Source organism: Apodemus sylvaticus, chromosome 20, assembly GCF_947179515.1.
Source record: "Apodemus sylvaticus chromosome 20, mApoSyl1.1, whole genome shotgun sequence".
Classification (NCBI taxonomy): domain Eukaryota; kingdom Metazoa; phylum Chordata; class Mammalia; order Rodentia; family Muridae; genus Apodemus; species Apodemus sylvaticus.
In genome coordinates this window covers 2,989,157-3,001,712 of record NC_067491.1, presented here as the reverse complement: position 1 = coordinate 3,001,712, position 12,556 = coordinate 2,989,157, and the positions used below count along the sequence as shown (strand labels likewise).

Here is a 12,556-nt window from a genome sequence, read left to right as displayed (position 1 = left end):
TTATTAGATAAATTATTTATTTACAATTCAAATGTTGTCCCCTTTCCTGGTCCCCTCCAATCCAAAAATCCCCTAACCCATCCCTACTCCTGTTGCTTACCAATCCACCCACTCCCACTTCCCTGTCCTGGCATTCCGCCTATACTGAGTTACATTTTTTTAATCAACTAATTTGTTGGTAGAAGCAATACAAAGCTTTGTTAAGTCCAAGCATTAACTGTATGGAACTTGCAAAGCTGAGGCAAAGTTTGACTTAGGATCTCAATTATTCCATAGAGTGTACAATATTTCCATGCAAATAAATCTAAAACAAGATGGAAAGTGATAAGTATTGGTGGGCTATACTAAGAATGTCAGAAACTTGAGGAAAAATTTTCAACTTGAGGCATGGTACTGAGACTTAACATTCTTTTTATGTGACTAACTCTACCTATATAGAATTCAATTAAATGGAAATGTATAGAAGTAGGATTCAGGTATTGTATTAGTCAGGGCTTTCTAGAGTAACAGGACTTAAGGAATGAATCTCTCCCTCTATATAGAAAGGGCATTTATTAGTGCTGGGAGCCTCCTGGCCTGGAGAGAGTAGAATCAAGGCACAGAGTAGTACTCTGGTGTGGCTTTAAAGTCTGAGGGTCTCTGGAAGTTCTAGCTCTCTCACTGTACTGAAATGCTGATGCAAGTTGGAAGCTGCGGGAAGAAAAAGAGACACTTTGAAAAGTAATCATAGCATTTATTACTACATTGTAAAAAGTTTCCTATGAAAGCTATCTAAGAAAAGGGGGGGAAGCAGAAAGATACTAAGTGGGGCAAGGGAAAACTTCTTTTTCTCCTCTCTTTGTCCTCAGTACTTATACATCTTTCAGAGTACATGATCACATGGTAAAAAGCTCACCACAAGTTCCCACATAAAATCAAATCATAAATTGAAATAGAAGTTTACAAAGGAGAATGTTTACATGCATATACATTGGAGTAAGTATCTGGCCAAACATCCATCACCTGTTATGGCTCCACAGGTTCACTGAAAGTTAAAAACCATAACTAAGTTATTAGTAAAGTTTTGTATAGATAAACCCAGTCAATATTTTGTCTTCTGTCCTAACACCTGTAATAAATCATTAGTACTGTTTTTATCACCTTTGATTAATTGTTTTACAACCTCTTAGAATATGCTCTGTGAAGGAGAAAGTCTGGTTACTATATAGAAGCAATTAACTGGTGACATATGGGAGACTGATAGAGTTCTCATTACAGTTTTGACTATCAGAAAAGGATCTAATAGCAGTCCCAGTATAAACGAGCTTAATAATCACTGATATAATTTTAGGAATTCTTATAGGATCATCATTAAGACTCCATTGTTGAATCAGTTATTGAACACAGATGTCAAGTTATTCAGAATAAGAGAATGCATGGCAGGGAGAGGTATTTGATCTTCTGTGAAATAGCACTTCTCCAGTTAAACAAAGTGCTAGAAAGAGCAACACCTCTCTAAATCAGGTAGTGAATGTACCTGAGATCTTTCATACTAATTGTTTAGACATCTCACACAACTTCTAAGGCAAGTACAGTGACAAACTCCAAAGAACCTGGCAAAAGCCAGATCTATAACTCTGTGCAGCTGGGAACTGACATTGAAGGCATATTTCTTTGCTCTGCATTGCTTTTTACCTGCAAAGAATTTTCATCTTTATTTAAATTTGTTGTCAGCTGTATAAACAGTTTAAAGTTCTATCCTAATGTTTTTTTTATAAACAGATCTGGAATAAACTTCCCCATTCTCTAGACACAGAAATTAGGTTCAAATATTAAGAGCTCTTTTCAAATCTACAATACTATTATTAAACATTGTCCTAGTCCTATTCTATAGCTGTGAAGAAACACTATAACACCATGACCAAAACAACTCTTATTTTTAAAAAAAAAGTTAATTGGGAGCTTGCTTACAGTTTCAGAGATTTAATCCATTGCCCTCATGGTGGAGAGCATGGCAGCATGAATGGTGCTGGAATAGTTGCCTAGAGCTAAATCCTGATCCGCAGGCTGAAAGAAAGAGAGCCTAGGCCTGGCATGGGCTTTGGAAAGCTCAAAGCCCACCTCCAGTGGCATACTTCCTCCAACAAGGCCACACCTAGTCATTCTAATCCTTTCATATAGTAATACTCCCTAGTGACATATATATATATATATATATATATGTATATATATATATATATATACATATATACATACATGCATATATGCCTATGAAGGCCATTCTTACTCAAAGCATCACAGATATTATAAATTTGCATATGTCTCCAAGTTGACCTATGTACCAAAATTTCCTCTCTTCAGCGTCTCAGAGATTTTGGACCAGGTACAAGAAGATGCAGAAGATATTCTTTTCAGCCTGGGCTTCGGCCATGAGGACCACAAAGACACATCTCGTATCCCTGCAAGATTTTTCAGCAACCCTTCTCAGGCCAAGGGCATTGACTTTCAGCTCTTCCTGAAGTCTCAGGTGCAAAGGATGGAGATGGAGGATCCCTGCCTGATGCTGGCCAGTGAGTGTTACTTTAGACCCATGTATCCTCTTTTCCTTTATCTTCCTCTCATCTGCAACAGGGGCTCCATACGCTATTTTTTCATGGTTAACTTTGTCCTTTGTTTGTTTCATTTTTATTTATATTTTTCTAAAAATGGAGCACCTTGTATTTGCTCTTATTTTCTCTTTAAAAATAAAAAAAATCTTCAGGAAGCCTAGTGCCCTTACTATTTTGACTACTTTACTGGGTGCTTTTTTTTTTTACCATTCTTCTCCACCCCAATCCTTCCCACCACCACCACCCATCCCCCAACACTAGGTAGAAGAGAAAAAAGTTTAGAGGGTAAAGGGGGCATTAATATTATTAAATGACTTCCTGCTGATTAGGGGCATCAAGTTCCTTGGGGCAAGTTTGATCTTTGCCATTAGACAGCCATTTCCTTCTTGTCTCTTTTCTCACAACCTCTTGGCAAACCAAAACAACAGCAACCAGCACCAGGAGTGGGACCAGCAGCCTCGGGACTGTGTCATTTATATAACCTCTGAAGAGTTCCCAGAATTCCAAACATAAGTTATCTTCAGCTGGTAGAATCAGACCCCTGCCAAAGCACAAGAAAAATCACAGTTCACTGCTGTGAAAAATCTGAAGCATCCCCATATCCTACATCTTAGATTAAAACAAGAACATATCCACATAATATAACTGCTTTTTTTGGGGGGGGGGGGTTGTTTGTTTGTTTTTTATTGTTTTTGTTGTTGTTGTTTGTTTGTTTGTTTTTGTTTTTTTGAGACAGGGTTTCTGTGTGTAGCCCTGGCTGTCCTGGAATTCACTCTGTATATCAGGCTGGCCTCAAACTCAAAAATCTGCCTGCCTCTGCCTCCCATAACTGAATTTTTTAAGAAACCAAAATTTTCACTACACTTAGTCCTATTGTTCTTCAGCTGAATCAAATCCGCACGAAATTCTTACATCTTATTCCATTTTAAAATCTCTTTGTTGGGGAATTTACTGGAGATAGCAAGTCTGGAAGCCAAGAAAGGGGCCACTGAGTACCTGACCTCCAAATGGGACGATCACCAGTGAATAAACCTCTCTCTGAAATTAGAGCTTTGGGGAAGCTTTTGAGTAGATATGTTAAAAATATAATTTGCTGGACTGGAGAGATGGCTTAGTGGTTAAGAGCACTGACTGCTCTTCCAAAGGTCCTGAGTTCAATTCACAGCAACTACATTGGGACTAGCAACCATCTGTAAAGGGATCTGACTCCCTCTTCTGGTGTGTCTGGAAACAGCTACAGTGTACTCATATAAATAAAATAAATCTTTTTTAAAAATGTACTTTACTAATGAGCTCCTAGAGTCACCATCCTTATTTCTTATATTTAGGCCGGTTTAAGCAGGTGCAGACGCTGGCTGTCACTGCTGATGCTTTCTTCTGTCTCTACTCCTATGTGTCTAAGACACCTGTCCAAAAGTTCACACCATCCAACATGTTCTGGAATTTCGACCCAACTGATGTGCCATCCATCAGGATTCTGGCTCCAGAGTCTGAACCCTACTCACCCAAAGAACGTCTCCGGAAAGCAATCTCTAAAATGTGCCTATATACAGGTTCCCGAGATCGACTGACATCATCTTACAACCCGAAAAAGAACAGTTTGGATCAAATTGTGTGGGAAGTGATGGACAGAGTGAAAGGAGAGAAGATAGGTCTCGAGCAAGACCCTGGGTCTGTGCCCCCAATACAAAATACAAATCTACCTACTTCTTCCCTTCCATGTGTTTTCTGCCCTAAAGAAGAAACACAGCGAGACATGTGCCATGTTCATGCTCTAGCAAGAGCAGGTCCACAGTACCACACAGACTCTACACAGGTAAGGAGACAGCTGTGGGTTCTACAGGACATTAATGAGAAGTCATATTCAGCTGAGAATGAGAGTCCATGGGAAAGAAAAAGCAAAGCAAGAAAGAACCTATTTCAAATTCAGCAGCTTCAGAATGCTTCTGATTTGGAGCAGGTGAGAGTTCAATTTGTCATTAAACATACATGCACTGATTTTTTTAAATGTTTTTCATATAAATGCAATTGAAAAATATACATTATTTAATAAAATATGTCTTTTGCCAAGGACCAGCCTCAGCATGGAGAGAGGTTCTGAGAGAAAGGGTGACTGGGAGTGGAGAAGACAAACGACTTGAAGTCAAATCATGGATCAAAGCAAACAACTTGGGTTCTGCTTGATACAGCTTTTCCAGTCTACTTCTCTCTATGTTCTGCTTTCTCTCTGGAGATTTCTGTCTACATTCTGCTTGCTTGCTATTCTAAGAGATCTCCCTGTCCATGTTCTGCTTACTTTCCTTAGCTATCTCTATGTCCGTGTCCTACTTGATTATGTGTGTGTGTGTCCATCTATCTATCCATCTGTCTGTCTGTCCATCCATCTGTCTGTCTGTCTGTATAAATACAGTGGGATAGGAAGGTTTTGGGTGCCCCTTTTTCATTAATTATTTATTCCCTTTACATACTGATCATAGCCCCCCTTCTTCCCAGTCCTACTCTCACAAACCCTTCCCCCTATTGCCCCCTCCTTCTCCTCAGAGGAGAGGAAGCCCCTCTTGGTTACCACCTACCTTGGCAAGCTGAAGCAGGACTAGGTACTCTCTCACTGAGACCCGGCAAGGCAAACCAGCTAGGGGAGGGGATCTAATGGCAGGAGGCAGAGTCAAAGACAGGCCCCACTCCAATTGTCAGGGGATCTACATGAAGCTGTGTACCTGCTAAAAATGTGTCAGGGGCCTGCATGCTCTTTGGTTGATAGTTCAGTCTCTGTGAGCCCTCATGGGCCCAGGTTAGTTGACTGTGTAGGTCTTCTTGTGATGTCCTTGCGTATCTTTTTAATCAATCCATCACAGTTAAAAATCCTTTATTCTTCATATCTTTTTTCTTAAGATTTATTTATTTTGCTGGGTGGTGGTGGCGCACACTTTTAATCCCAGCACTTGGGAGGCAGAGGCAGGTGGATTTCTGAGTTCAAGGCCAGCCTGGTCTACAGAGTGAGTTCCAGAACAGCTAAGGCTATACAGAGAAACCTGGTCTGGGGAAAAAAAAAAAAAAGATTTGTTTATTTTATATATGTGAGTACACTGTCATTGTCTTTAGATACACCAGAAGAGGGCATCAGATCCCTTACAGATGTTTATGAGCCACCATGTGGTTGCTAAGAAATTAAACTCAGGATCTCTGGAAGAACAGTCAGTGCTCTTAACCATTGAGTCATCTCTCCAGTCCTATTCTTCATATCTCAAATATTTACCAAGAGTAAATTCTCATTCAAAGGCTAGTCCAGCCCACTCATATCATACAGAAATTTGAAAGGAAGTTAATTCCTAGATTCATTAAATTAAAACAGAAAATATGTGAAGTATATTGCAGATCCTTATGTATTTTATGTAAGTATATAAGTATATTGCAGTTGCCTTGAGCATCTGCTTCTATCCTATTTCTCCACTAGATGCCTCACACAAGAAAATATCAAGATGTCCCATCAATATCAATTCCCTTCATAAACCTGAAGTCTGGGATTTTGTCACTAGCATCACCTGTAAAAAAATAATAATAAATAAATAAAAGATCAAAAAAGGAAGAAAAAAGATAAAAAACCCTGAAGTCATTCAGAGTAAATTTCAGAATTCAAAAATATCAGAATTGTCTGGCAAAGAAATGTATTTTAACTATGTGAAGAGATCATACTTTCTGTCAACATAGCAGAAGAGATGGTTAGACATTCTGTATTACTTTCTACATCCTACACATATTTTCGAAACTATAACATACCTATAATTAGGATACATCGTATAATTTATATCATTGGCCAAACTTTCTTTTTATTTAATATGTTTTCATATGCAATATCAATAATTATGAATCTTATAAGAGATAACCAAATACAATACATGCAGTAACATTAGGGAGGAATGTGCTTACAATCTCAAGAAAATAAAAACAAACTATTTTAAATATTTCTCTCTTATGATTACACGAGAGAATAAAAACATCTTCTATAACACTCTTTGTTTCAGGCTGTTTTTCCAAAGTATTTCCCATGTCTTTTTTTCCTTTCTTTTACTGAAAATGATCATTTTTTTAATGCATCATATCTCAATTTTGGTTTCCCCTCCTGTTCCCCCAGTTCTTTGCCTCCCTTCCCACCTAGATCCACACCCTTTCTATCTATCAAAATATAAGCAGGCATGCAGTAGACAAAACAAACAGGAGAAAAGAGCCCAAGAAAAGCTACAAATCCAGATATAGCCACAAAGACCCATTTTTGCTCACACTCAGTAATCCTTTAAAAACACAAAACCAGAAACTGTTGTTTTGGAGGATTTGGTTTGGTTTGGTTTTGGTTGGGTTGGGTTTTGGTTTTGGTTTTCTGTTAGTCATCTACTGCTAGGCAACTGGCCTACCCTTAAGAGTAGTTTGTTTCCCTAGCAAGATGTTTTCAAAAGAAACATAAATTACTGCTCTGGGCCTATGTCTATTATTCTTTAAGAGATTACAAAGTGATAAAATCTGCTCAGTGCAGCAAAGATTGAGACCTATATGCTAAGTGTGGAGGGGAATAGACTGAGATATATTGAGTAAACCTCCCCATCTCAGGGCATAAGGATAAGTAAGATATGCTAGCAAAATTCAACCAGTCACTCATGTTCAGCTGAAGAATCTTCATTGTCCAGAGACATCCAACTTCCAAGGGTAACAGGGCTTAGAACCCACCCTCCATGCCAACCTTTTCCACAAAAATGTACTTCTTATTTTTTAAATTCTCTCTCTCTCTCTCTCTCTCTCTCTCTCTCTCTCTCTCTCTCTCTCTCTCCTCTCTCTCTCTCTCTCTGTTTCTTTCCCATTTCCTTTTACAAATAATTCATCTGTATAAGGCAAATGTTGATTTAACATTAGCATATATGCATCTTGCTAAAAGAGGACCTGCTCCTTCCTTGCTATTACTGGCAGAAGGGTTTTTTCCCTCCCATTTTTTCTTTTAATCTATGCCAAGGAAGTTCATGGGTATTAATGGCCCCTGTCCCTCTCCATAATTTACACTATGCTTAAAGATCTCAAATCCACCACCATCCCACTGAAATGTAAAGTACTCTCAGAGGTAAAATGTAAAGTTTCCCACATTAGTAAAAGGCAGAGCCAAGGAAGAGGGTCAATGTGTGATGTGCTGTTGTCTCAGTTAGCACCCTGTGCCTTTGCTAGACGGAGTGTAAGGAAGTACAATCTTGATTATGTCCTCAAATCATAGATACTTCAAAGTATGTTTTTGTGTTTGGTGGAACTTGAATGATCTGGAAAGCTACAGTGTTTATTTTCAATTTATCATTTTGTCATATAATATAACAATAATAAACATATGTAGTGATTATTCTATGTCATATACTAACCTTAACCCCAACTCTCTAGCACCCTAACCCTCTAACCCTCTAACCCTAACCCTAACCCTAACCCTAACCCAGGCTCCACCTAGTGTTTGGGCATGCTCCCATCAGCTGATAGAGGAAGCCTCCTTGATGATGACTGAGCTAGGCACCCATCTATAAGTATAGCAGAATATCATTAGGAATCATTTCACTGATTTTTGTTTTAGGTCAGTTGTGTTTGGTTCTTTGAGCTTTCCAGGCAATGTTCAAAATGGGCTCCTTCTCTTGGCTTGTGCCTCAAGTTAGACCAGTCATTGACTGGACAATCCCACAAGCTCTGAGCTGCAGAGAGAATCTCTTCTAGGCTTCATGGAAGCGTCACCTGTCAATTTTAAAACGCTTATGGCCAATGAACTAAGTCAGGAAATGGGAGGTGGAGCATCCAGCAGAGAAAGAGAGAGGATTCTGGGAAAGAGGCACAGGAGATTTGCCTTGGACTCTAGAGGAGACAGTCACATAAACCTCAGGAGAGGTAACTAAACATGTGGAAAACATAGAATACTTTAAATGAGTTATACAAGTAAGACAGCTCAGTAGAAAATGTCTGTTGCAAAGTTGGCAATCTGACCTTGATTATCATGTAAAGATGGCCAAAGTAGATCCAACAAAATTTCTTCTAGTTCCCATATATATGTCATAGCTTAAAACCTTATAATCACATCACATCACACACACACACACACACACACACACACACACACACACACACACACACACACACACCAGAAATGTTTTTTTTAAAGAACTCTCATGGAACATCAAATAATATATGCATATCCACATCAACCAAGCTGTGATATACAGTTGATTGCTGATTTCCCTACTTCTTTATATCTCTACCAGGAATTAAAATGCTACTTTGGTACACACATGAGGTATTTGATGTTTCTTATATGTTCTTCTATTAACATTGCTGAAATGTGTTGACAAAACAGGACACATTGGGGTTACACCTTCTATACTTGGACTCATACTCAGGAGGAGGACACATGAGTTAAAATGTAGCCTTGGCTAATGATTGACATCCAAGCCAGGCTGGGTAACAAACAACATCTGAAGGAAATTTATGAAAATATGAAAAACAAAACCAGAAACCACCCACCACCCTTTTACGGGCACCCTTACTTGAAAAGTATGATCACACACTGCCTTATATTTAAATAAACAATGGGCCACTTAGATGATAGGCATTCCATCCTATACATTGTATCAGAAAAATACCTATCACCAAGTGAAAGTGCAATATAAGATAAACATAAGTCATAGAAGAAATATACTAATAAACTTCTTTAAATGGATATGCCATAAACACAGCAAACATCAATACCTACTCCAAATGATTCAACATACAAACTAAAACCACAATTGAGTGAACATGGCAAATAATTTACTTCCTTTAAGGCTATGATGAAAAAGAGATAAAACAGTATTTTTTTTTTCCTTGAAACTGAAGACAACTATGTTTAAAGTCTTTAGCAAATCATTTGTACAAACATGTGTTTTTTCCTACTTCCTGACATCAAGATGATATATAAAGGCTTTAAAATATTTACAGAGCAAGAGACATGGCTGGGCAGTTTAGACAATTTCATTCTCAGGATCAAGGTCAGGTGTTTTTTGTTTTTGGGTTTTTTTTTTTTTTTACAACTTCCTGTATAATTCCTGCTACAAAAAGATCTACGGATCTAATATTCTTGGGAACCAGCATGCATGTGCATATACACACACACAAAAAAAAAACCCACACTGGCCTCACATAATTAAAGTGAAAAAAGTTAAACAAGTGAATTTTTACTCATGAATGTTTTTCTTGTGTAAGCATTCATTCCTATAACCCAGATATTGAGGCGCCTAAAGGCTTATCTACAGAGTTTTTCTTCATCAAAAATTGGCTCATGTAACAGAAAGCCAACACATAGGCTTGAAGTCAGAAAAATAACCCTTCTAAGTTGGTGGTATCATTTGAGAAGAGTTCAGAAGTGCTGTCCTGCTGGAGGAAGTATGTTACTTAGAGTGGGCTTCAGAATGTGCACCAACACACCATGTCCAGTTCCCAATCTCTGCTTCATGTTATTCAGCTTCATGTTTTTGGCCCTAATCGATCAGTTGCGGCTTGATACAATAAATTCTTGTCATTTGCACTGATCTGTGTTTCAGGTGTATTTGATCTCAACCGATCCTATAACTCAAAGGATTTACTGCATTGATACCTTTATAGAATTTCTCTCCAGGATAAATTCTTTCATGATGATGAAGACTATAGAAGTGTGCAAAGTCTTCACCATGTTAAATGCACTCACAGGGTTCTTTCCACTATGATTTCTTTTCATGACTTTAATGATGACTGTAATATGCAAAGGCCTTACCACATTGCTTATATTCATAGGTTTTCTCTCCAGTATGTGTTTTTTCATGCCTTTGAGAATGAATCTGATATGCAAAGACTTTACCACATTGAGTATATTCAGAAGGTTTCTCTACAGTATTTCTTTCATGCCTGCAAAGGTAATTGGCACATGTGAAAGCTTTACCACATTTGTTACACTGATGAATCTACATGTATAAGTTAATTTTTTAATTTGATCTAATGATATAAAGGTATCAGATCTTAAAGGTTTATCATTTTTATGCATTCATGGTGTTCTCCTTCATTATGGGCTATTTGCATCTTTGAAGAAACCTATAATGATAAGAGCATTTATTACATGTTTCACAATTATAACATTCTTTTTCTATATGAAGCTTTTCACATGTTTGAAGAGAACTGGAATAACTCAGAGCTTTACAACACTGATGGCATTCATAATTTTTCATATGAGTCATACCACATTTGCAAAGTAAATCACGAAAAACAGAAGAATTTCCACATTCCTTGTATTCGTGGGGATTTTCTGCAATGTGAGTTTGTGAATGTTTCCAATAAAAATGGAAAACTGTTATGGTCTAGGAGTCACCTCACAAACTGTACCAATACCAATCTCAGTCAGGCAGGGATAGTTTATTGAGTATATGTCCCAGGACTGATCATCCAGGGCTACAATTCAGACTGGGGAGCTGAACTGTGACCTTGAGTTAAAAACCTTCAGGACATTTTTAACCCTGAGATCTGTATCAAGTTATTCCACCAATCAAGAATTAGGGATAGGGGATTTCCTTAGGAATATGTCTGAGTGCTCCAATTAATGGGAACAGGATAAATGTTCCTGTTCCCATTAATTGGAGCACTCAACTTCCCTTATATAACTTTCATGTCTTAACTCATTAACCAGAATGTCAGTTACTCACGTACAAGTATCTTTCTGTCAACTAAGATGTCAGTTCCCAGGAAGGTCTTGGGAAATTAAACTTTACTCAACCTCTACCCAAAATGGAAGTCTTATTCTAAATAGATGCAGGTGTCTCTCTTGTGCTGGGTTCTATCCCAAGGGCAGCTTATAAAGGCAAATACCATAAAAACTTACACACAGTTGCAGGAATTGCTGCTAACTGACTTCTGTTGTGATTGGTTTCCAAGGACACAGAATATAACAGAATATGCAAATAACTTGGGCACAATAAAGTTTAATAATAACAGCAGAAACAACATATGAGAAAGTTTCCTTAGCAACAGCACAAATGGCAGGCTAGCCAGGTAACAGTTACCTAGGTCTTAACATTTCATCTAGGCCTTAATGTTTTACATAGGCCTTAACAAAAACCAAGTAATTGAAAACTTGAATCACACTCAGAAAGTCTATTTGAAGTGGATACTGCTACATATCTTCTCATTTTTTTTTTTTGGGGGGGGGGAAAAACAGAGATACACTGCTTCTTTCAATATCCCTATGCTCGTGCTCGCTTCGGCAGCACACATACTATAATATCCCTATGCTCACATGGCTTGTATCCATTGTGACATATAATAATCCTATTAAAAGAAAAATGTACAAAGCCATAACAGGCTGTCTTGCTACTTGGTAGGAACTTGACATTAATCAAGGTGAACTTCTTCCCCCAGCCTTTGTTGAGCAGGGATTCCTGTGCTATTCAGGATCCTGCTTCACCTAGGTTGGAGTGCTCAGAGTGAAGGTGAAGTTCATTGTTCCTCCAGGTCTAAGAATTCCTGAATTAAGCAGGTGACCTGCCCAGCTGCCTGAGCAGTGGAGCCAAGAACCGCCAGTTGACTTCCCTGGAGCTCCCAGAGTCTGGGAGGAGGAGCTTGCCCAAACTGTTAAATGGTGTGACCTCCATTAAAGTTTCGACTTCAATCAGTAAACTATCCTCCTGTCCCTCATTTTTTTCTCCGCTTCCCCATCCATCCCTCAGCTTCTGTTCCAGGAACCCAGTTCGCAGTAACTGCAGGCAGCAACAGAAGAATAGCAACAAATGAAAGGGTTCCACATTGCATTCACACAATTTGACTTTTTGTTATACATAAACATGTGCCATGGGATTACGTTTTCTATACAACATTCTTGACTCATACATTGCCCCTTTCACCAAACTTAGCAAAATTACTACAAGTGTCTGAGTAACTCCAGCTTTACTATGAACTACTTGCTT

General features: G+C 38.3%; 1 protein-coding gene across 4 annotated transcripts in view; it reads left to right on the top strand.

Moving 5' to 3' along the window:
• The window catches only part of Tespa1 (thymocyte expressed, positive selection associated 1), a 45,367-nt gene extending 33,098 nt beyond the window's left edge, over window positions 1-12,269 (top strand). For 2 of the 4 annotated variants that reach the window (XM_052164785.1, XM_052164787.1), the window contains 3 exons: window positions 2,341-2,549; window positions 3,917-4,548; window positions 4,660-10,159. In XM_052164785.1, the coding sequence (XP_052020745.1) occupies window positions 2,341-2,549; window positions 3,917-4,548; window positions 4,660-4,689 (871 nt within the window). In that variant the 3' untranslated portion in view covers window positions 4,690-10,159. Of the gene's footprint in view, window positions 1-2,340; window positions 2,550-3,916; window positions 4,549-4,659; window positions 10,913-12,104 lie in introns of those variants that run through there. The other 2 variants (XR_007974571.1, XM_052164786.1) reach the window with 2 other exon arrangements.
• The last annotated feature ends 287 nt before the right edge of the window (window positions 12,270-12,556 follow it).